This window comes from Alligator mississippiensis, chromosome 10 (genome assembly GCF_030867095.1).
Source record: "Alligator mississippiensis isolate rAllMis1 chromosome 10, rAllMis1, whole genome shotgun sequence".
NCBI lineage: Eukaryota > Metazoa > Chordata > Crocodylia > Alligatoridae > Alligator > Alligator mississippiensis.
In genome coordinates this window covers 35,797,840-35,821,639 of record NC_081833.1, presented here as the reverse complement: position 1 = coordinate 35,821,639, position 23,800 = coordinate 35,797,840, and the positions used below count along the sequence as shown (strand labels likewise).

Here is a 23,800-nt window from a genome sequence, read left to right as displayed (position 1 = left end):
GGTGAGGGAGGGAGTAGGGCACAGAAAGGGGCAGGAGCTGCGGTGAATGGGATCCCAGATGTCCCAGCTCATGGGACAATTGGAGCCTGGGTGGCTTGTCCAGGGGCATGGGGAGGCTCCTGCCACTGTGTGCACTCCAGCAGAGGCCCAGGGGGCATGTGCCCCCACAATCTGTGCTGCATGCGGGAGGCAGCCAAAGAGCCAGTGGCAGAGCTCAACCTGCCCTCCCAGCACGGCCAGACTCCTTCCAGGGGTGCAGGCCCCAGATCTGTGTGCAGGATGACAGGAGGCTGCCACTGCTGCCTGGGGCCAGCAGCAGCACCAGTCTTCCTGGTGCTGGGCTTGGGCTGTGCCCAGCACCGGTCCCAGATAGCATTGCCAGCCTCCTGTCATCCAGAGCACAGATCTGGGGGCCCACACTCCTGGGAGGAGTCCAGCACAAGTACACAGCCCACCCGGGTGCACAGGCCCCCAGTTCTGTGCGCGGGATGACAGGAGGCTGCCACTGGCACCTGGGACCAGTTTTGCTTTTTGCAGTTTGAGGTGCAGTTTCCCAGAAACCCCTGCACCTATCTCTTTGAAACTTGGCAGACTTCATGCCTTCAGAAGGGGCTACCATCTCAGCTATGTTCATCTGAATCAGGCAAGAAATTTCAAAGTTACAGGCACTTGAATGATTCCCCATTATAGCCTATGGGTAAAACGTCAAAATGCGTTGAAATGGCGAAACAGTTTCAACAAAACAAAACAGTGCTTTGAAACAAAACGAAGCAACAAAACAAAACACTGTCCTTTCAAAACAACAAAACAGAAATCGAAATGAAATGGTGCTGTTTTGCACAGCTGTACTTAATGTGCCTTAAGCAAAGGTTCATTACGTTTAGGCACACATAAATACATATGTAAACACACCCTCTGATTCCATTCCCCTGCCCAATCTGCTGCTGGTTCTACTCCCAGGCCTGTGTTCCCTGACTGGTCTGCTGCTCTGCTTTCTGCCTCCTTCCTTGTCTGCTTTTCTTTTTGCTTCCTGCCCTATTGACTGCTGTGCTGTCTGTCCACTCCCTGATCTGCAGCATGTTACACACAGATGTCACAGGTTGGCCACCCCTGGACTAAATGACCTCCAGAGGTCCCTTCCAGCCTAGTTTTCCATGATTTTATGATTTTTTTCTTTACCTTTACTTCCCTGATTTTTGACCCTGCAAACTTTTGCTGTTTCCTGGTATGCTTCCTTGGCAGCCTGCCAATCAATTGAGTGCCTGTATGCCTTTTGTGTATAAGGCATTTTAGAGGCTCCTTGTACAGTCACGTTAGTCTCTTGCCATTCTTCTTGTGCTTCTGTTGAGGAAAACTTGTGCCCGGGTTCGTTTGGCAGAGGCTCAGACAAACAACAACATAAGTTTAAAGACTTGATTTATTAAAGAATGCATTTTGAACAGACAACTGCCCCGAAAGGAAACTGTCTGTTGTTCTACTTTGTGCGCAGCTTGATTATATAGCAAGTATGATATAGGAAGTATGACATCATATGCATAGTAACAGACACATCAGTCTATTTAATAGCCACACTCTTTCTATACTAGTATCCTGTTTTTACTAAACTAGAATTGTTCCAGTTTGTGCTTAGCCTAGCAGTTTGGGGTCATGCCCTTTGACTTCCTTGTAGTTTCAGCTGTGTACGTGACCTGCTCGCTTACACATAATGGCGATTGACTCCGTTCTGTTCCCCTTCACTTCCACCCTGCCAGGATAGCTTCTTTGTGTGCCCTTTAGAAGGTTACAGCCCTCCTGGGCCCTTTTATCTTTCAGTCTGTCTTCCCATGGTACCATGGCTATAAACTCTTCAAGTCAGTTGAAATTTGCCTTTGTCTGTAAATCTGAGTTCACTGCATTGTGGAGCTGTGGATTGATGAAAACAAAACAAAATTTTGATTGATTCTTTCTTCTTTAACTTCTTCAAGGGTGGGGGGAACTCCATAATAAATAATATTTCAACTTCAAATATTTCACTATTTAATTCTTGCATCCTGTTCATGTCTTGAAAATTCATTAATGGAGGGGTGCAGACCAGATCTGCAGGCCAGATCTGGACTTTAGGGGCTCCACCGAGTCCAGATCTGGGCTGGGGCACGGGGCTGCAGCTATAGTGAACATCACAGTGGTGGTAGCCACTGTGGCTAATGAGGCCCTAGCTACTGAAACAGAAGTGGGATAAATGGCTGCAGGGGCACACAAGTGGTGATGGGCCAGACAGCTGCAGGGTGACCAAGGGCTGTGATGCATTGCCCTCACTCGCCCGTCTGCTGCCAAGGGACTTCAGAGCTCTCAGTGGCAGACCCTTCCCACTGCTAGCTAGATCCCACAATGCCATGGCTCAGTGATAACTTGGCAGGCTGAATGGCTCTACAGGTCAGATTTCATGGGCTGTATGCTTGGCACTTCTACTTCAATGCATTTTCTTTCTCCTGGGGGCTGGGCTATGGCCTCAGTCCTGCACACAAGGGAACAGTGATTTTGCATACACAGAATTTCTTGACATCAGCACAGGTGAGCTAAAGCTAAAACCATTTTTCTAGGTTTGTGCCTTGGTCTCCTCAGAGGGACACGTGGGGTCTAACTCTTCCTGGTAGTCTCCTTTTCTTTCCCCTCCAAAAAAAGAGCTAAGGCAGGAAAAAGGTGTGAACTGAGAAATTCTCAGAAGACAAGAGGGAACCAAATTTTACCTTCCCTGGCTGGCTAGAATATTTTGAGGTGAAGTCTGCAAAAAAGACCCCTGCAATGGGGGAACACAGCATGAGCTGCTAGAATAGCGCTTTGGAGAGAGGGATAGTTAGAAATATGTAAAGGCCTTTGGCTCAGTCTTGGGTCTTGGCTTGCTACCATTCTCCTGTGACCAGAGGAGCACACCTTTTATGGCAGCTTCCTCACTAGCATGCTTTATGTTTGTAGTTCAGGACAGTGCCTGTGTCTGATTGGGAGCAGGGACAGCCAGAAGGAGACTTCATGGGGAAAAAAAAAGAGACTGCTTTAGGGCCAAGCATCTCTTCCTGCCCAAACATCTTTCCATATGGAAAGGAGCTATCACATGTGAGCTCTGGCTCCAAAGTTTGTACTTTTCCCCCTATTGAACTGTTGACATAGCCCTCCTTTCCTATCTTTGCTCACTCACTCTTCTTTCCATCAACATTTCTGAAAGAAAATCCTGATGCTTCATCATCAGTCCCCAGGACTTTGTTTTCATTGTTTAGCAGCTGTCATTTCTTAGGAACCATAGAAAGGGGGAACACTTCTTTGAGCCACAGTCAAGTAGGGATGAGATCTGTTGGGCAAAAGGCTCCAGAAAGGTCTTTTTGTTGCTGTATCCAGTGGAGAAGCTGGAAGAGAAGAAACTTTTGTCTTGGACTGGCAGCTCAGGCAAGGCCGCTCTAACTGCCTGGCCAGCCTCTGCCTATAATTTCACTTTCACAGGATGAGTCTACAGTAGACATTTACTGTGGAGTTGACTAATGATCTCTGCAGTAAACATCTCGGCATCTACATGTGTGTCCCTATTAGGCTGGAGTAAACTAATTAACTCTGCAGCAGGATACTATCATGTTATGGGTTTTTTTACTCCACAGCAGCTCACATGTACATGCTGGAGGGGGTGGCTGGGTCAGGAGGGTGCTTCAGTGCAGGGGTGCCTGCCAGCTAGCCCTGTGCTGAAGCACCCTCGTGCCCCAGCTAGCCCCTCTGCAACATGTTGAACTGGGGGGAGCAGGTCTGAGCTGGCAGGCTGACTGACCCCTGGAGTCCCCTGCCAGCCGGGGCTGCACCAGTCTGGCTCAACATGCTGCAGTTCCAGGTGCTTATTCAGATGGTGCACCCGGGAGCAATAAACTCTGGTGCAATAAGCTCTGGAGTTTATTGTTTTGCATTAATTGGGTGTGTAGCCATGCCCACAGTTTTATAGTCAAATTTCTACACTGCATTTCCTGCAACATCCAGGAAATGAGGACAATACTTTAAAAATGTTTCTTGTTTTCTTTGTTAGTCAGGCCAATCAGCTTAGGTTCCCAAGGTAAACCTTGTGTTCTGGGATCCCTGTTTTAGTAGAAAGAGAATTTCAAACTGCTACTGTCCCTGCCAGGCCACCTCTGTGGGGCATGATTTACTTCAGCATCACTGGATTTTTTAATAGATATCTGGCTGTTACAGTTGCAAGGGCCAATCCCAAAAGCTTTTAAGCCACTTTGCCTATGAGCTTGTAGCATGGGGACCACAGACCTGCAGAACAGAAGCGGAGTTTCTTGTTGCTATTCATTTTTTTGACCTGAGCAGCTGGCCAAAGTCTGGGTCCACAATGGTTGTTCTGGTGAGGGAGAGACATTGCTAAAAGACTTGGATGATTCTTTGTTACAATCCTGCTTATTTTCAAAGGTAGAGGGTTCCATTTCCCTAAACACATGAGGAAATGAACACAGTTTGCTTGCAGTTCTGCATCTCTTTCAACTAGTGCTCTACTCAAAAACTCTTGCTTTTTCTTAGGCCCTGTCCCCAGGGCTTCTTGCCTGTGTCTGGGGCTTCTCTGTGCCCCCCTCTGGTATTTCTGTAGCTTCTCACACACAAAAAAACACTTGCAGCTCTACCACCAATGCCCAGTGCCTTTGCTATATCCCTCCCCAGTGGAATTCCTTGGACTACCTGTCTGAACTACGCCAGCCTTGCACGCACCTGTGATTTGCATGGGGGTATGCTTCTGAGGTTTAGTTACAACTACTTGGTTCCACAGAGGAGTTTTAATGTTAGATTTATCAGGCATAAAGGTAGCTGCTACACCCATCATCTCCAAAGAGGTTTTACTCAGTCCCCAAAAGAACATTTTATTTTCTGACAGGCTGCAGAGACATGTGTTAACGAGTTACATTTCTTCAGTCATTTATTATAGACTCTACTCCCCAGTGAATAAGTGGGTCTGTGCTCTATAGCACCTATAGTCCTTCTCACTGGAAAGAACTCAAGGGACTCTATTTTAAACCAAGGAGAAAAGATTTAAGGATGGAAGAGAGGAAGGGAAAAACCAATCCCAGACATTTAAAAAATGAACAGTTATAGCCCGTAGGCTATAACTGTTATAGCTTCTGTAGGTCTGGGAATTAGTTCCTACAGGACAAAGGTTTCTCAGTGACTCTTTGCATCCATATTTCCTTTAAACTGTCAAAGCATGTTAAACAAAGAAGGCCTTTGGGTTGGGCATTTCTTTCAAATTCCTCCTTTCATGGCATTACTGATCATCCTTCTGCTAACTGGGGCTACAGTTGAATCTTATACAGATCACCCTCACTCTTTGTCAGGATAACCTTATGAAAACTGCTGATCCCTGACAATCAAGCCCACCTTCTAATGGTATCAAAGCCTAGTAGATGAGCTCTTCATTTTGCTGAGAGATGTTAGCTTCAGGGAGGCTAATTGATAGCATCCCATTAGCTACAGTTGAATGGCCAAATGTTTTCAGAGGACATGGAATTTACTGTGAGCCTGACTCTTGGTGCTGTTGAAATGGTGATTTCATGTGTGGAGCAGAGTCCAAGTGAGACCCCTCCCTCCCCCCCCCTATCAGTAATGCAAGTGATATAGTAGTACAACTGAGGTGCCAGCTGCTTGTGCCATCCCCTGCCTGGGCACAGGAGCAAAAGGCATGAATCAGCTGAATCATCCTCCACTACTGTCAATCTCCAGTCTACAAAAACCCTGAGTCAGGACACCAGGGGCACGTCCAGATGAGTGCGCACGTGCCTCTTGCAGAATTCAAACCCCTTTGAAATGCTGCAAGAGGCATGCACATGAACAAAAAAACGTTTCTGGCAAAATTAGATACCTGGATGTCCAGGAGTCAAAAAATACCTCAGGGGAAAAACGTGGGGCAGGGCACGGTCTAATGCCCTGAGGCAACTGCAGGCTTGGTCCTCCAGAGATGCTCTGGTAGCCAGCCAGAGCATCTCTATGGCTGGCCCTTGCCCCAGAGCTGAAGCATGCTGCCTTCCCCAAGGAGTAAGCAGTGGTGCAGGTGGCAGGGACCTGGACCTGGACCTGGCTTCATGGCAGGTAAGTAGCAGGGTGGGGGACTGAAGAACCGGGGCAGGGGACCATGGAGTACAGTTCATAGGCTCGTCTGTGAAAAGTGGTTTGTAAATTCCCTTTGAAGATCAGGCCTGAAAGACTGGAGACAGGTAGTTGGGTGTTCTTGTCTTTGATAGATTTTCGGTGTGTGCTCATTCTGGTGCGCAGTTGTTGCTTGGTGTCTCCTACGTATTTTCCAGCAGGTATTCAGGCACCAAGTGCCCTGATGGAGATATGTATTGTGAAGATATGTCCATACTGGAGATATTGTTGGCAGGTTTTGCGTGTCTTATCATGGCATGGCCGGGATCTATTTGGTGTGTTTTGGGCTGTAGGAAGTTGGTTTCTGGTGATGAGGTTAGTGAGGTTCAGTGCTTGTTTGAATTTACAAACCACTTTTCACAGATGAGCCTATGAACTGCACTCCATCAACCTCCTAGGTACAGAAACTCATGGACTCCATAAAGACATTGGAATTCTGACACACTACAACCTGCCGGACATCTGACTCCCCCGGTAGCAGCAGGTACCTCTCCACTTATACCTGCTATATCCCCCTTCCCCCCCACCTCCCCCCCCAGCCTGTCCCTCCCCCCCTGATGCCTCCATTTCCATTTTCACTGACTGGCTTTCTTGCCTGCATTGCATACCAGGCAAGCCTCTGGCATCTTTACTATTTCTTCTGTCCAGGAAGAGCACACACACCACCTGCAGGTGCTTCCTCAGCCTGATGAGGGGTTTTGCAACCCGAAAGCTTGCTAAGATATATTTCTCCAACTTTTCAGTTTCATAGATTGTTAGGGGCTGGAACAGATCTTGCAGATCATTGGGTCCCACCTGCCCCCCCGCCCCCCGCCCCCTGGGCAGGAAGACAACTGGGGTTTGGTGACCCTAGATAGGTGACTGTCTAGTCTCCTTTTGAAAACCTCCAGGGTAGATAACTGCACCACCTCTGCAGGGAATTTATTCCACAATCTGGACACCCTGACTGTGAAGGAGTTTTTCCTCATATTAAGCCTGAAGCAGCCTTCCAAGAGTTTGTTCAGTTGTTCACCAAGCTCCTGATGCACTCCACTGATATAGTGGTAAGCCACTATCAAGTCCCCTCTCAACCTTCTCTTCTTAAGGCTAAAGAGGCGCAGGTCCCTCAGCCTTTCCTTGTATGACTTGCCTTGCAAGTCCCTGATCATATGGGTGGCTCTTTTCTGGACCCTCTCAAGTTTTTTCATGTCCTTTTTCAAGTGCAGCACCCAGAACTGGATGCAGTACTCCTGGCCACCCTCCCACAAGGGGAGCCTCATGACCTCTGCAGCAACCCAGTGCTGTCCCAGCCAGAAAAACTCCAGTGTCCATCTCTGGAGTCCTGCCAGGACCTCAGGGGGCACAGGCCGGGTGTGTAAGCAGTGCCAGAGCACGGACAGGACCAGCTGGTTCAGCACTAGCACTCTTCCACATAGGGAGAGACATCTGAGGAGCCCTGCTCATGTCCAGAGCTGCTCCACCATCCTTGCCTCCAGCTGGTGCCAGTTTTCCAGCAGGGAGGGGTCTGTGGGGGACAGGTAGACCCCCAAGTAGAGCAGCTAGCCCACACTCCAGCAGATCCCACAGAGCGCAGGTGGGAGTGAGCCCACCTGCCAACTGTCACCCCCCACCAGGCCAGAGCTCTTGACCCAGCTGACCTGGGCAGAGGTGTCTGCCGAGTACAAAGCCTGGTAGGCCTCCACCTGTGCCAGGTTGCCTCAGTCCTGGACCATGAGGAGTACGTCATCAGCATATGCTGACAGGACCAGCCACACTGCCGGCTCCCAGAGCATCAACCCCACAACCCGCTTCCGCAGGAGAACAAGGAAGGGCTCCAGGGCCAAAGCATACAGCTGGCCTGACAGCGGGCAGCCTTGATGCACCCCTCTCCTGAATGGGATGGGCTCTGTCAGGGTCCAGTTGAGCATGACCAAACACTCTGCAGAGGCATACAGCACCTGGAGAGCCTACATGAAGCAGGTCCCAAAGCCAAAGGCCTGCAGTGTGCCTGTGAGGTACCCATGATCCACTAGGTCAAATGCCTTCTCCTGGTCCAGGGATAGGAGGGCCAGCACCACCTCAATGTCCTGGAGAACCTCCGGCTGCAGACTTGGGGAGAACAGGGTGGCCACCCCACATGAGGTGGCTGAGAGGTGACTAAAAAAGACCCTGCCTCCCCACTCCAGCCACCAATTTGGTTCATCTGCTGGAGTTGTCAGGGTCTCTTGCAAGATACCATGGGGTACCCTTCCTCCTGAAGGAAGGAGATCACCCGGCACCTCCGGAGACCCTTCCTGCAGCCGTGGACATTGAAGGTGGTGATCTTAAATGACCTCATGGCTGGGGGTGTGGAGTAGATGGTTCAGCAGGGGCCTCGCACATCTCAACGCCCAGTGTGGGGCCTGCCAGTTCACGTAGCGCTCTCCCATACGTATGGAGGGCATCTATGAAATTTCGGGCCTGCCTATAGATCTGGGCATTGCAGCTTTTGGCCTCCTTGCTTTCCCCCACCAGTGCCCTCACAGTGGCGAGGACACTGTCAAAATCACCCCAGCAGTCCGAGGCCAGCTGTACCTTGTTGGTGGATCAGCGGGTGTAGTCACAGTCAAGAAATGCAAGTAGCTCATCCCTGGGGACTGCTGGGACTGAGAGGTCTGCAGGCTCCATGGAGCCTGCTGGTTCTCGGGCATCCTCCTCCTGGTCCTGGAGCTCAGAGGGCTCCTTCAGCACCATCTGAACCCCCTGGTCTGCTAAGACCCTGGACTCTGGTTGGGATTGGGAGAGCTCTGCAGCCCTCTGGGACAGGGGTGGCGGTAAGGGTGGAGCTCTTTCACAAAATGGTGGGTAGAGCTCGAGCCCTGGGGGGTCTGTGCAAGGTCCCCGATGAGATCGGCCTATTTATTAGGGGACTCCACCATGACCCCCTCTGGTGCATGACTATGGGACAGACTGGAGGTGAGGTTTTCCTGCGAGGGGGAGGGAAGAGACCTGCCAGGCACCAGGGTGGCTCCAGCATCTGCCTTGGCGTCCTGGGAAAGGGTACCTCCTCCCTCAGGACTCACCAGAGTGAGCCCCAGGGCCTCTGTATCCCCTAGATCAGAGGGAGGAGGCTCTGTCGCCAGGCTTTCCTTTAGGTAGGCCTCAGCCTCAGCACCTGTGGTTTCAGGAGGTAGGCCTTGGTCAGCAGAATGAAGGGCTTCCCCCATGGGTTCCTGTTCAGGACTATCCAGAAGCCCCGAAATCTCCTCCACAGGGACCACCCATTTGATCTTTCCCAGGGGTGGGGTGTCAGGCACAGCTGGGGAGGCCCCTGGAGGCTGGGCCACTCCTTCCCCCTGTGTGGTAGTCGTGGGAGGGGGAGAGAAGTCTCCCATGTCAGAGAGCCCCAGCTGTGCCCGGGGCTTCCTCTTGCCTCTATGCCTGTAGGGGATCTGCCACCCACTCAGCCATGGGGTGGTCCTCAGGTGCACAGGCTCCAGCAAGAGGTGAGGGTTGGGAGTGTGGGGCAGCAACAATGGGGGTATAACTAGGGGCAGGGGGGCCCTGCTCCCTCTCTTTCCCCGGTTGCTGGTGCCCTCCCTGGGACTCCGCTAAACTTGGTTGGCGGGCAGGGTCCCTTGAGCTCCCAGGTGGGCTCATAATTGTGGCTGGGGTGCCAGGGGGGCCTGAGGGGCATGAGGCACTGGTGGTAGGGGCACCCCTCTTTCCAGTAGGACCTGCAGATACCCTCCCTGCCTGGCCCATGGGGCACTCATGATGTAAGTGCCCTGGGGCATGGCACCAGAAGCACCACAGGTCCCCCAGTGTATAGAAAATCCTCACCAGGGCCCCCTGATAAGGAATTACCAGGCACCCCTCAGCCTCCAGCTGCGCTCCCGCCACCACCTGGATCATGACCTGGTGATGGAAAGAGTGCACGTGGCGGAGGCCAGGGTCTTGACACCCCAGTGAGAGGGCCATCATTGGGGAGATAACTCTCCCCAGGGTTTGGAGCTAGGGGAGCAGGGCCCAGTTGGGGATATAGGGAGGGATGGAGCTGAGGGCTACCCTGGTTCCCAGATCTTCTACAAGCTTGAGGGGGACGTACTCGCTGTCTGCCATGAGCCCCCTCTCCACCACCTTTTGTGTGGTGGCCTCTGAGGCAAGGAAAAAGACCCCCTTGCCATGAAGGTGGGAGGCCACCACAATCTTGGAGGCCCCACACTACCTGAGCCTGGTCCTGCACCCAGGTCTCAAAGTACAGGGTCTCCCTCTTGGGCAGCTGGTACTTCACCCCATGCCTGCAGGTGAGTGCCAGAAAGGGGGCCTGCCGCCCGAGCTGGAAGGGCCGGCAGTGGAGGGGTCCAGGCCCTCCGACTTTGGGTCTCCCCACAGCTACCTGTGCATAGCTGCGGTCCCCCCCAGGGGGCCACATTGGTGGGGCTAGGGCTAGGACTGGGGACAGGCTGAGTGGGTGTGCTGGCTGGTGTAGTGCACCTGGTCCCCTCAGGTGCTGGTGGTTTAGGCTTGGGGGCAGGGCCCTTGCCCTTCCCACCCCCAGCTGTGGAGGGAGCTGAAGAGAAGCCCTTCCCACTGCCCTTGACCTTGGTCCCTGGTGATAGGAGTAGGGGCTTGGGAAGCTTGGTCAGACTCTGCCTCCAGGCTGCAGGGGCATGCACCCCCTTGGGGGCTTGGCTGGGATCTGCCCCCATAGTGGGGGTGGCAGGAAGGTCTGTGGGGGCATCTGCCCACCCCCCCCCCGAAGGTTCCTGCCCTGCCATTGTTGCATATGAAGGCAGGGAAGACAATAAAGAAAAACAAAATATCCAGTGTAGCTGGTGAATCTAGTAGGGGCAGGCTGGGGCTGTGGGGGAGAAGTGGGGGTAGGGAGGAAGGAAGCAGGCTGAAGCTTAGTGAGCTACAGCCACACAGGAAAAAACCAGGAGGGCTATGTTTTGAGAATGTGGGGGGTGGGGTGTGTGGAAACACACACACATACACAAGGGCTGGGGAATCGTGAGCTGGCTTACTCAGCCACACAACAAATGCCAGGGCAGGGGGAGTGGACCACAGGGCTTACCACACAAGGGTAAGAACACACAAGAAAGGCTGCTGAGACAGGTGTAAAAGATGGCTGGAGCAGTGGAGGGGCTTTGTTTGTTGAAAATCTGTCCGTAAGTGCTCAACAGCAGAGCAGTAGGCAGGAAGACAAAGCAGGATCAGATGCAGTGAGGTAGCTGTGAGGAAGGGCAGGAGCAGTCAGTCAATTAGGAAGTAATCCAGTGCAGGTGTGTTGTCAGGTAGTGCAAGGTGGTGCAGCAGGGAATCTCCCGCTCTCCTGAGAGGGGGGCAGCAGCAGAAACAATGGCAGCAGCAACAGCAGCAGTGCTGGTAGGAGCTGTCCAGTTCAGCCACTCCGGGTGTGCTTCTGGTGAAAGTGGAGGTGAAGGTGGGGGTTGGCTTGTCAAGGCAGCTGGGGCAGGCAAGGCACCTTTAGGCTATGGGAGTGATGGTGGGGGAGGAAGGGCCCACCAGCAGCACAGGCTCCCTCCCCAGGCTGTCCCCCAACCGCGGCTTGGCGGCGGGCTGGGCAGCAGGCTGGAAGAGGGGTGCAGAAGCTGGGGTGCAGTGCTGGGGTGCAGTGCAGTGTAGTGAGCCCCTCCCCAAGGGGGGCAGCAGCATGCAGCAAAGGACCCCCCCATGGGGGGGCGGCAACAGCAGCAGCAGCAGCCCGAGGCAGGAAAGGGTCCAGCCAACTTACTCCCAAAAGCTCCGAGACCAAGCTAGCAGTAGCCAGAGGTAGGAAAGGGCCTGGCCATCTTCTCTCCAGAAGCTCCTGAGACCAAGCTTGCAGCAACCAGCAACAGCAGCAGCAACCGCCTGGGCCAGGAAGGGGCGTGGCCAATTTCCTCCCAGAGGCTCCTCCCCCAGCAGCTCTTGAGGGCAAGTAGCCCTGAGCTGCTGGCCAGGCAGAGAGCTGCTGGTGCAGTGCAGTGGGCCCCTCCACAAGGTGGGGCTGCAGAGGAGCCAGGCAGGGTTATTTTGCTCCAAGTGGCACAATTTGTCCCACACCGAAGTGCATGTACAGGCATGTGTGCTGAGGCAAAAATCCCCAGCTCAAATTTGCACTGCTTCTATTTGAGCTGCTGCAAACGTACACGCTTGCATGCGTGGATGTGCCCCAGAAGTGCAGGAGGTTACCATCTCAAGCAGTTGAAAGAAACATACAGTTGGAGTTCTTCTTTTCTTTCTGAATTCTGAGCCTTTAGAAGTCACTATTTCAAGCTTTTCATTGCAATTCTGAGGGCTAGAAACATTTATTCAATGCAAGCTGAGATTCTCATATAATCACACGACTCCAGAAGTTGGGTCTTTAAGAAAACCACTGATTTTTGGGAGATATGCAGTGAACTTGCAAGAATTGGCAGCAGTATACTTTATCAGCTGTGGGGCTATCACAGGATAACCAAAAGCATTGAGTGGTGTATTAGTGAGGTATTAACTGTCAGTATTTTAACTAGAGTTCACAGATTAATTTATATTGGAGTGGGCAGGCATCTAATTAAAATATTAAGGTGGAAGGAGTGGTCAAGAGCCATAAGGTTTATCCAGGTAACTTAAAAGTTAAAGTTTAGCCTAGATATTGCTGGACTTTATGTGAGAATTTGCACAAAATAAACACATGTACAGGAATATGTTAAACTAAATGTAAGTTTATTGTTAGATATAATAGAATATAAATTCTAAAACAGCATATACCAGTAAAAAAGAAAAGTTATGTAACTATATACCGGAGTCACACAGCAACCTTCAGTCTAGAAACACAGAGATAACAAGTCTAGATAACAGAGATAAGTTGGCCTCGATTCACAACTTTGGCCAGTGGCCCACAGAGTCACAAATTCATAATCTCTCTCATGCAAAACAAACAGTCTCTTCTTTTTCAAATGGTTAGCTATTACAGAACTTACATATATACATTAAACCTTTTTATAGTCAAATATTGACCCAGTCTGGTAAATATTTCACCCAGACTATCAGGGAAATACACACTATCCCTCCTGCCCTCCAGATCCTTAGCTTTACTTTCTCTGGGCTCCCCCAACAGAAAGCAGAGGCTAAGTTCTCCATCCTGGTATTAGGGTCAGGGTGATACTTTACCACAAACTATGATCCCTGCAGCTCTAGAAACATCACAGAGAAATTACCAAGGGCTTGATTAGAGAAGAACTATGTCCAAGTTGGATTCTTCAAGAGTTCACTGCATTACCACCCAGGACAGCAACAGAATCAGCACCCCTCACGGATCAGAACCTCTTTCTAGGGAGCAGCTCCCCTACCACCCCCGCCTTTCTCCAACACAGAAGCTAAACTTAGACTCTTATACCCACAAATCACCCCATTTTACTCATCCAATCACTTCACACTCTGGCTTTTTCATCATAAAGTTTTGTATTGTAGCAGAAAGCCCCCTTTTCCTCTTGCCTACAGTTGCTTTCCCCTCCTTGGATACGTTTTTCCTCTTCTACCCTTTCTTCCTTCCTCTTTCTTTCACTTCAAGATAAGGAATTGCGTTTTAAAGTTTGTATGTGTGTATTTTGTATCTCCCCTTGTCTTTTGGTATTTTTATCTATTTGTGTGCCATGGCCTTACTCTTGTAGCTTATATTTTATACTCCTCAATTTTTAACTAAATGTGTTTAGTTTCAGAAGTAAGTTATACATTGTAATAATGTTAACAAAGGCAGGAATCAAACTGCCACTTCCCTGTATCAGGCGGGCCCCTGAAAGAGCAGTGAATCAGTGATTGAACGCGTAACACAGTAGCAGGCAGCAATTAACACCTAGGGAAACTGCAGATCAATCAACTGAAGAAATCAATAGAAGACAATGTAGCAACCGGGAATTCTCTAAACATCACTGTTTAAAGGCTAGAAGCCCTGGTCTGAGTTAATCAACACCGGGGAACAACTTTTGGGCTGAATATCTCCAAATCGACTGCTCTATTCAAAATTCATCAATGGACTCCCAAACCTGCACGTACATGTGGACGACCCCTGGGGCTGACAGATGCCATCCAGTAGCCACCGAGGGGGGGGAAGTCCCATGAGGGTCAACAAATCCTGGATTGGGCAAACTTGAAAACTGGGGAGTCACCAAAGTCTGCCAAGGACAGATAAAAAGCAGTGAAATGTGACCCTCAGGGGCGCCTTCTTGATCTCCAACTTGACTGGCACCCAACCTGTCCATCCAGAAGGACCAGCTGGCAACCCCCTTTTGGAGGATAACACCATGCTGAAAGAAGCCTCGACTGGCCATCAACAGCAGACTCCAGTGCCTGTGGGATAAGTATACCTGACTCTTGTAGCTCGCTACTGTGTGTGTGTATGTGTGTGTGTGTGTGGGGACCAGCCCCAAGGTTTATGATTTGACTTCATTACAGTGTTTCAATCCTCCTAATAAACCAGAATTTTAAGGATCCCAAGTTGGACATCTGTAGCCAACAGTATGAAGCACACATTTGGACCATATACTGTCCAATCAAAACCTCTGTTGTACCTCAGTCTGCAACAATTCCCATCATAAAACTTTATATCACACTGTTGCTCAGACCATACCCTAAGAAAATGCCTGTGCACATGCTGCTATATTATTGCACACAGCCCCACACCTTGCACTCAGCACTCAGCAGGTGGATACTAGCACTAAGGGTGTGCAAAGCAGGCCCTATTCAATTTGGATTTGGCCTGAATCAGGAACAATGATTTGATTAATTGATTCAGATCACTATCCCCAGTTTGATTTGGCTGAATCCGAATCTGAAGATTCAATGCTGACTCAGAGAATCAGCAATTTGGACAAAGACACAGCTTTAAAAGTTTTTTCTACATACCTCAAGGTACCAGCGTGGCTTGTGAACACTGAGATGCTGGGGTGGATGGAGCATCCCACAGGAGTGTGGGGGGGCCCTCCACGTGCTCAACGGCGAACCTGGAAGTAGACCAGAAGTACTTCCAGTCCACTTCTGGGTCTGCCGGGGAGCACGCTGGGCCCCCCCTCGTGCCCGCCAGCTCAGTGATTGGCCAGAGGGGGACCCCAGGTGCCCCTCTAGATTGAACTGACTATTAGGGCAGTGCAAGGCTTTGGGTGGTGATTCGATTTGGAGGCGATTCGGCCTGATTCGGTGGCTGAATCTCTGAATCGAATCAGGGGACTAATTAAAAGGTCTGATTTGATTCAACCTCTCTGAATTTTTGGAAGAGATTTGGAGATCTTTGATGATTCGGGCAGTCCCTGGTGGCTGCAGCAGGGAGCTGCAGTCGACTCCCAGCTGGTAAGTACTAGGGGCAGGAGGAGAGGACCATGGGGGGACCCCTGCCAGCCCCCAGCCCCTACCTGCTCCCTCAGCCCCAACCCACTCCCCCAGCCCCCCCCCCCCCCCATGGCTGCCCTGCCTGCCCCAGCTCCTGGCATTTAAAAAAAAAGGCCCCAGTGCTCACCAGGTGCTGCTGGGTGTGGGGGCGATCCCTGCTGCCCCCCCCTGCCCCACACTGCATGGGGGGCTGTGCACAAGCCCCTGACTACCCTCCTTGCTCTCCCAGTCTCCACACAGATTCCCCACCTGGGCCAGCTCCAGCCCTTTAAGGGAAAAAAAAAGGAGAAAAGCCCCAGAACCCACCACTCCTGCAGTGGCCTCGGTGCTTCGGGGGGCTCATGGAAGAACCCCCATGTGGTGCAGAGCTGCGCCAGGTAGGGCAGCCATGGGAGGGGCTGGGATGGGGGAAGGGGTCGGGAGGCTTGTGGCAGAGCCCCCCATGCAGTGGGGGGCAGTGGGGGCAGCAGAGATCGCCCCCTCATCCAGCAGCACCTGGTGAGCCAGAGCTTTTTTTTTAAACAAGTGCCAGGAGCTGGGGTGGGTGGGGGCAGCCATTGCCGGGCTGGGGGAGATGAGCCTGTCTGATTTGGAGGTTTGGAGATTTCGCCGATCAGATTCGGCTGAATTGATTTGGGACAGTGATTCGAATCACCGAATTGAATCACTGTCCCCTCAATCAGCCGAATCTGAATACTAGCCACTTTGCACGGGCCTAGTGACTACTACACTTGCCCAGCAGAAGCTCTTATGCTCTCAAACATCAACTATAACAATTTAGGCAGGGGCATCATCCAGTGGACTAGAATTCCTCTCATCAGAGACAGATCATTCCTATCACTAAGACTACAGCATCTGACCCTTCCCAAACTCTGTTCAAATAAAATTAATCCCATCTGGGATTAATTTATTCTCACTGTCTTTGGGCCCTGCTTGGCTCCAGAGAGTGTTCTGGACCCCAGAGCCTCTTGCAGTGCTGCAGTGTGATGCAAAAGGTTAGGTCTGAGCCTGGCAGGACCTCCTCATGGGGCAGCAGTGATCTGTGATCACTGGAGCAGTTTGCTCATACTAGCGTTACTAATCTGACTGGGCATATTATACAGGTCCGTTCACTTGACCTCTTAGCCCATTGGCTTCAGCAGGGTCTTTGGATACAGCCTGTCTTTGTGATACATTTGTATAGGGTCTAGGGCTGTCACGGACCTAGTGCTGGGGAACTGGGCACCATAGGCTTGTCTAAGCACTAGGTGTGTAACCCATCTGCCAGGCTCTGGGTGAGAGTAACCAGGTCTGGGTTCAAATTGAGGGGCTTAACATATATTTTTGAGTCTGGCTTGAGCACACACCCAGAAACCTGGGAAAGTAAATATTAACTAGGTATACTAAGATAAAGACATTTCCCAACTCTCAAGCAATGTTCAACTAAAACAGGATTTATTACAGGGGGAAAAGGAATCAACACGCAACATTAAAGACAACCTTAACTGATGAACAAGTGAGGGAGCCCCAGTTCTCTGGGCCTGGGAGGCAGAGACCTACTTAGCACGACATATTTGGATGCTTGAAGGCCAAATTCTTTAATTCTAAAGTCAATAATGTGAAAGAGCCTATACTCATTGAAGAGGAAGGCAGGTCAGTTTCGAAAGAGTCCAACTCCTACCTGGGGTAAAATGTCAATATAGCTTTGGCTCTGCAAAGTCCCTGTCCACTGTACTCTTCTTTATTTGGGTCCTGCAGGATGTGTCATTGTCTCTTGCACATTTAAAGTACCATTGTCTCACCTTAATTGAATCAGAGACATGAAATACTTCTTCATGGGCCTGTCTATGCATGAAATTAATTTGTCTGAATAAACTCTAGCACAGTTCGCACCAGAGTTTATTGTTCCCAGGTGCCCCATTTACACATGCACTGGAGACTGCAGCATATTGAGTTAGGCTGAAGCAACCCTGGCTGGCAGGAGGCCTGGGGAAAGGGGCGGGGGGAATCATCCTGCTAGCGTGGGGCTGCTCTTACCTGGCTCAATGTGCTGTGGAGGGGCTGGCTGGGGTATGAGTGTGCTACAGGGTGGGGCTAGCCGGCAAGCACTTTTGTGCCTCAGCCAGCCTTGTCAGCATCTACACGTACACTGTGGTGCACTAAATGCCTCAGGATAGTACTTCTGTTTACAAGTGCTGACTTACGGCAGCATTTATTAGTTTACTAATAGGGCTGCACGTGTAGATGCTGAGACTTTACTGAGTAGCTAGTTACTCAGCTCTGCCATAAACATGTAGACATACCTGCCACATGCTTTTTGAGACTGGTACAGGCAGCATTGGTGTCAGTAATGTGCATGCACAGTTTTTGGCAGCTGTTCTGAATTTCTTTCCTCCAGTTCCATCCTACACTTTTCTCCAGTATCTCTATTGTCCTTTGCACCAACTGAAAATGCCCTCACTAAGTGTTTAATGACTTTTTCCTTGTCCAAGCGTAGAGACAGGACCCCATCTTCATTCTCCTTGACTTCAACATTCTTCCAAGGGATACAGCTTTCCATGCTGGTGCCTTTTCTCCTCTTTCTATATCTTACCTCTGAGTAATCTGAACCACAAACACAAATTCAACAAATGACCATCTCTGTGGGGATGACTCACAGAGCTGGTTTTCAGCTCCAGACCTTTCTCTTCCTATATCAGTTAAAATCTTAGCCAGTCTCTGACTTTTCCTTATGAATGATATTGAGGTGATGAGTAGTCAATGGGTGAATCTACATGAGACATTTGCACAGTTGGCTAATTAACTGTGCGGTAAATGTCTCAGCATCTAAATGTGTGCCCTTATTAGGAGGGAGGAAATAGAAATTCTCTCCCTGGTTAGAAACACAATGCTCAGAGCTACCCAAACCATTGCAGCAAAATACACAGTTCAAGCAGGAGGTGAAACAAATGCCCTGGCAGTGCCATTACATTAGGAACAGTAAGTTTATTGAGGAGACAAGTACTGCTGACAGCCCAGGCACTTGAATGTCCTGGTGCAGGGCTCCTGGCCAATGGCTGGGCAGGCATTTCACCAAGGAAGATGATTCCCTTTCCAGTCCACAAAGGCTCCATTGTCCTTCTCAGAGAGCATGGGGAGGGTGTTCAAAATACCTCGCACACTCTCATCTGGTGTTAGTGGAGCCTGCAAGGAGCAAAGTGGAATGAGGTAGAGAAACCTACTGAGGTACCTGCCCCATTTCCCATGTGCCCTGGTGCACAAGAGGAGTGGAGCTGGGATCTGACCAGTTCACCTTGACCCCTGTTGTCATGATTGGGGTTTAGCCAGTCTTTGCATCTCCTGTGGCTAGACAGGGAGCTGGTGCCAGAGCTCAGTACAGACGCCTGCCAAGAGGCGCTGATAAACAGGTGACTGGGATAACTGCTCCTGTCCTGGAGTTCTCCCAGGCAGAAACTCTAACAGCTCCTAGTATTTGCTGTGTGACAGCAAGATCAGGAAGATCTTTGGCACTGGCAGTGACAGGAAACAAAACCTCAGAATATGAGTGCTGCCAACAGCCCTGGGAAGTCCTCATGAGAATGGTTTAGGGCATGGGCTGGGAAGGGAAAGGGCTCTAATGTAACCATTACTCTTGTATTGAACATCTGCTCACTGAAAAGAGACTAGAATTGTTCTCTCCCAGTGAGACACCTACCTGGTCAGAGATTGAGGACCCCATGTCAGTTTTCACCCAGCCAGGATGGAAAGTGATGGTCAGGATCCCCTGTTCTGCATAGCACAAAGACTGGCACTTGGTGAGCATGTTCAGAGCAGCCTGTGGGTGAAACATGTCATAAACAGCAACAGCAGCACATAGGAAGGGAATGTCCTAGGTCTAAGACACTGGCAGGAGAGGGGAGGGAGATCGGTGTATTTGCTGCAAAAGACTAGAATTCATGGTTCCAAAGCAAGCCTCCCCTCTTGTACTCAGGATGCATCACTGAGAGGTGAGGAGCCCCACTCTCTCTTTCCAGGATGGGGCTGTCACCAATGGGAGATACAGATCATAGAGATTCCTATCTGAGCATGAACTCCTTTATGGAGGTCCCAGGAGTGCCAGATCTGAATTCAGCAAAGCCAAACTTCAGCCTCTACCTTGGACACAGCACCAAAAGCTAAAAAGCCTGGGTAGCAGAGCTGGTGATGTGGCAAAAGCCCTGCATGGTAAGTGATCTTGTATGCAGTGCTGTAGCAATGAAGTTTGGCACCTGGGGCAAAGCCCACAGCGGCAGCCCACCCTTGCCCCATGCACAGATCTGGGGTCACATCCCCCGCCCATGCCTGCCTGGGAGTGCATGCAGTGGCAGGAGCCACCCTTCCCTCATCCCCCATGCCCTCCCAAACAAGCCGCTTGCAACTCTGTCTCATGCCCTGCCCCGGCTGGGCAGTGCCCGTTGGTGTCCCTTTGCTTCTGCGCCTGGGGTGGTCGTCCCTGCTTGCCTCCTCCTCCCCTCCCAACCTCGCTATGGCACTGCCTGTATGCAGAAGATGCTTAGACTCAGGCCCTGTAGAACATGTGCCATACCTTACTGCAGCGATAAGAGATGAAATGCCCAAAATCCCAGATCAAAAGATTCTTGATGGAACCAGCTTCACTGGACATGTTGACAATGGCTGCCCTGCTGCAGCTCAGTCCTTTCTGGGTGCTTTGCTGAGCAGCTTTCTTTAGCAAGGGCAGGAACGCCTGGGGAGAGGGGAGAAAAGAACCCCCATGGAATCTGCTTAGAAGAAAGGAACTCAACAGGGAGTGGTTGCTCTCCAAAACAAGCTGGGCCCAGCTCCACCTGTGATCAATCAACTGCCATGGCTGCCCTCTGGCTGGAGCCCTGTTTTCTTTAATAATGTTCTTCAAGCTCTTTTACAAGAAACACCAAAAAACACATCTATGCAAGAACTTACCAATGTCAAAACAGCCCCAGGCTTACATTTTAATTATGAAAATGCATAAATAATAAAATAAACCCCATTTCTTACATGCTAAGCTGTCCATACCCACTAAAACACTCAACATAATCCTAGCAGAGGGAGCAATGTGGGGCAGATGCTCTGAACTATATTATGGCCATCTGTCTTAGTTACAGGACTTCAGAACAAAAAAAAATGTCCCCAGAGGTGACTTGCAGCCTCCTCCACCATTGGCACATTCAGTGTGGCTAGAATCACCCTCCTTTGGGGGCCCTTACCTGGCTCACCAGCAGAGGTCCAGTCACATTTGTTGTGTATACCGCAGACATGTTCTCCCTTGTCTCTGACTCGAGTGTAGTCAGCCTCAGAATTGCAGCATTGTTTATCAGCAAGTTCAGCCCAGAGCCCTTCAGATTCTCCTCAACTCTGGCTACTGCAGCCTCAATGCTCGCCAGGTTAGTAACGTCTACAGAGACCGAACACAGGGCTTCAGTATGTCACTGGTGATAATCCAGCTCCCTCCCGTCTCCCTGTTACACATGCCTGTCCCAGGATAACAGGGGATTCAGCCTGCTCAGCAGGGAAGAGCTAACAACCTTTTGGGGATATTTCAGAGGCCCATGCTGACGTCCTGGTTAACTCCCCAGTTCAACCCACATTCTGTACAAGCCCCTTTTCATCCTTTACCTGTTGTTGGTTTAGACTGTGAAATCCTCACGTCCAGGATTTTGTTTTCATAATTTTCTGGAAAGTGCCTTGTGTAATACAGCCAAAGAGTGGGACCTTGGGATCAGTCTCCATCCCCATGGACATCCCTGGGGCTTGCCTCTCATGCCCAATCCTCCAAATGTCATTTTTGCCAGTGTATATCTGCAGCTACACTGGAGATTTTGCAGTCATGGTGGGGAAAGAGTCCTTACCATAGCCCCCAACCAGGAAATGGGCTGAGCTTAGAAGTCCCTGTTAGCTGCATCCCAGAGCTGGGCTAACAGACTGCCATGGCTGTAGCTCCTACCAAGGCAGGATCAGGGGCTGAGAGGGGGAGATGGAGACAGGAAAGAAGGTGACTCCAAGCAAAGGAACCCTGGCTCTCCAGGCCTGGGGTAGGGAGACCTACCTAGTAGGATGATCACCAGGTTTGGATGCTTGGAGGCCAAATACTTCAATTCCTGAAAGAGGACAACAGAAATTAATCCATGGCCCAGTGCAGAAAGATGAGAGAGAGAGGGGAGAGTGGTCAGGGTATTCTGGGAACAGTCCCACTCCTCAGCTTCTACCTGGGGCAAAGCCACTCAGTGCCACAGCAAGAGGAGAGGGAGCGGGGAAGTGAGCAGGGTGACTGCCCCAGGCGCCAAAGCAAAAGGGTGCCAATAGGTGCTGCCCAGCTGGGGCAGGGTGTGGAACAGAGCTGTAAGCAGCTTGTTTGGGGGGGACAAGGAGATGGGGGAAGGGCCATAGGGGGTGGAAGGCCAGGGCTAATAGGGCTCAGCCCCCTCAAATGTGGGTCAGTGGGTAGGGCCACAAGGCAGTCCGGCTGTGGGCTCTGGGAGGCTGCAGCAGGGGTGGGGAGGGGCACGCATGCAGCCAGGATCGCAGCCCACCATGTGGATCACATCCTGGCTGTGCAACACAGCAGGCAGGTACCGGTCTACTCTGTGAAGGGGAAGGGGCTTGGGGGACAGGGGCGGGAGAGCAGCAGGACACACATGGTGTGTCCAGCTCTTAAGGCAGCGGTAGCAGGGTACAGAGCCCAGCATGCAGCAGCAGCTACCTCCACCCTGTGCACAAATCGGGGGGCATGTGCCTCCTGGGCCTCTGCCGGGGTGCACACAGAGGCGGGAGCCCCCCTGTGCCCCTGGACGACCTGCCCAGGTTCCAGTAATCCCACCATCAAGCCCGGCCAGGGCCCCATTCACCCCAGCCCCTGCCTTACCTCTGCCCCACTCCATCCCTCAATGTGGGCACCTCGATCTGGCCCCCCATGCTTGTTCCCCCACAGACTTACCTGCTGGGGGGTGGGGGTGCGTGCTTGCACAATCACACTCAGTCTCCCCAAATCGTTTTTTTCTCCCTCTGCCTATGGGAAGGGCATCTCCTGCCACTGCATGCACTCATGGGCAAACATGGGAGCACATGTGCCCCCCAGATCTGTGTGAGGGGCAAGGGCAGGCTGCCGCTGTGGGCTTTGCCCTGGGAGCCAAATGTCATTGCTATGGCACTGACGCCACTGTCAATATTACTTTGGCTCTACAAAATCTCCCTACATGGTGCCCTGCCTTTTCTGGGTCCTACAGGAAAAGTCTCATTGTCACCCCACACATCTGAGTCAGAGATGTGAACTTAAGAGCTCAAATTCACTTCATCAGATGCTGTGAGCTTCAGCTCAAGAAAGTTTATGCTATATATACAGACACACACATGTTATATATGCACACACTCACACCTACTTTGGTTAGTCTATAAGGTGCAAATCTATAAGATGCAAATCTGTCTTCTCCTGGACTTCACAGTAATATGGCTACCTATGTCTCTCTCTTCCTTTTGAGAGAAAGAGAGATGGCAGCAGTGCAGGTATCAGTGAGCTATTCAGTCTCATAATCTACCCTCTGGCCCCTGGAGGTTTGCTCATATCTCACAAAAATCCTCCCACTGGCTCAGCAAACTTAATCTTAGCAGGGTCCAATCTCACCTGTGCTCCCTCTGGGTTCCGACAGGCTGCAAAGACTCTTTCAGGCGGGTTTGATTTTTCCAGAAACTGCTTGACGAGCTCCAAGCCAAGTCCACGATTGGCCCCAGTCACCAGAACGTTGCAAGCATGAAATCCAGCCATGCTGTCTTGCCTACTTCTACCTCCACCCCAGTTAACAATGACCTTCCTCATTGGGAGTTACTATATTTATAACATCCAAGTTCCTTCCCCCTAGGATTACACAAGCTTTTGGCTCTGGGACTTAGGTCTCTGATCCTACACAGAGGAACCTTGGCTCTAGTCCATGACTGGAAATCACTTCAGGTCCCAAACTGTTAGGAGTTTATAGAAGGGGCTTCCTTTACAGCTCTGGGAGGCACCAGGAACTGGAGGAGCTCACTTTGTTCCTTTTCATTTTCTACAGAAGGCACAGGCTTGGCAGGCAGAAAAAGGAGGTAAAGAGCAATGTGGGGAGGCAGCTATAAAGCCCAGGGTGGAGGATTCAATGGGTTAATGTGGGGTTTTATGGAGGCCTGCAGACTAGGCAAAGCTTTGAGACTCTTGACAAGATAAGAATTTGGGGAGGTTAATATTTAACATGGCTAATCTTGTTCTCTTCTCTAATTCTAGTTTTATTACACCATTGCTGAAAGGGCAGCTCATCAGGCAGCTTCCAATTTCTTTCCTATCTCATAAGAACCTGAGAAGATAAGT

General features: G+C 50.9%; 1 protein-coding gene and 1 long non-coding RNA gene across 3 annotated transcripts in view; both read right to left on the bottom strand.

The window, feature by feature from the left end:
• Window positions 1–11,237: 11,237 nt before the first annotated feature.
• On the bottom strand, window positions 11,238–11,992 carry LOC132243449 (uncharacterized). The gene is made up of 2 exons (XR_009455026.1): window positions 11,864–11,992; window positions 11,238–11,530 (listed from the first exon to the last, which is right to left on the bottom strand). It is a non-coding gene; the product is annotated as an uncharacterized LOC132243449 (long non-coding RNA).
• Window positions 11,993–18,418: 6,426 nt separating this feature from the next.
• LOC102574376 (C-signal) overlaps window positions 18,419–23,800 on the bottom strand; it is a 48,754-nt gene continuing 43,372 nt past the window's right edge. Inside the window, exons 1-6 of one of the 2 annotated variants that reach the window (XM_006269290.4) lie at window positions 23,087–23,274; window positions 21,515–21,566; window positions 20,676–20,863; window positions 20,018–20,176; window positions 19,148–19,267; window positions 18,419–18,636 (exon numbers count right to left, since the gene is read on the bottom strand). In XM_006269290.4, the coding sequence (XP_006269352.1) occupies window positions 18,523–18,636; window positions 19,148–19,267; window positions 20,018–20,176; window positions 20,676–20,863; window positions 21,515–21,566; window positions 23,087–23,227 (774 nt within the window). In that variant the 5' untranslated portion in view covers window positions 23,228–23,274 and the 3' untranslated portion in view covers window positions 18,419–18,522. Of the gene's footprint in view, window positions 18,637–19,147; window positions 19,268–20,017; window positions 20,177–20,675; window positions 20,864–21,514; window positions 21,567–23,086; window positions 23,275–23,800 lie in introns of those variants that run through there. The other variant, XM_059713646.1, reaches the window with a different exon arrangement.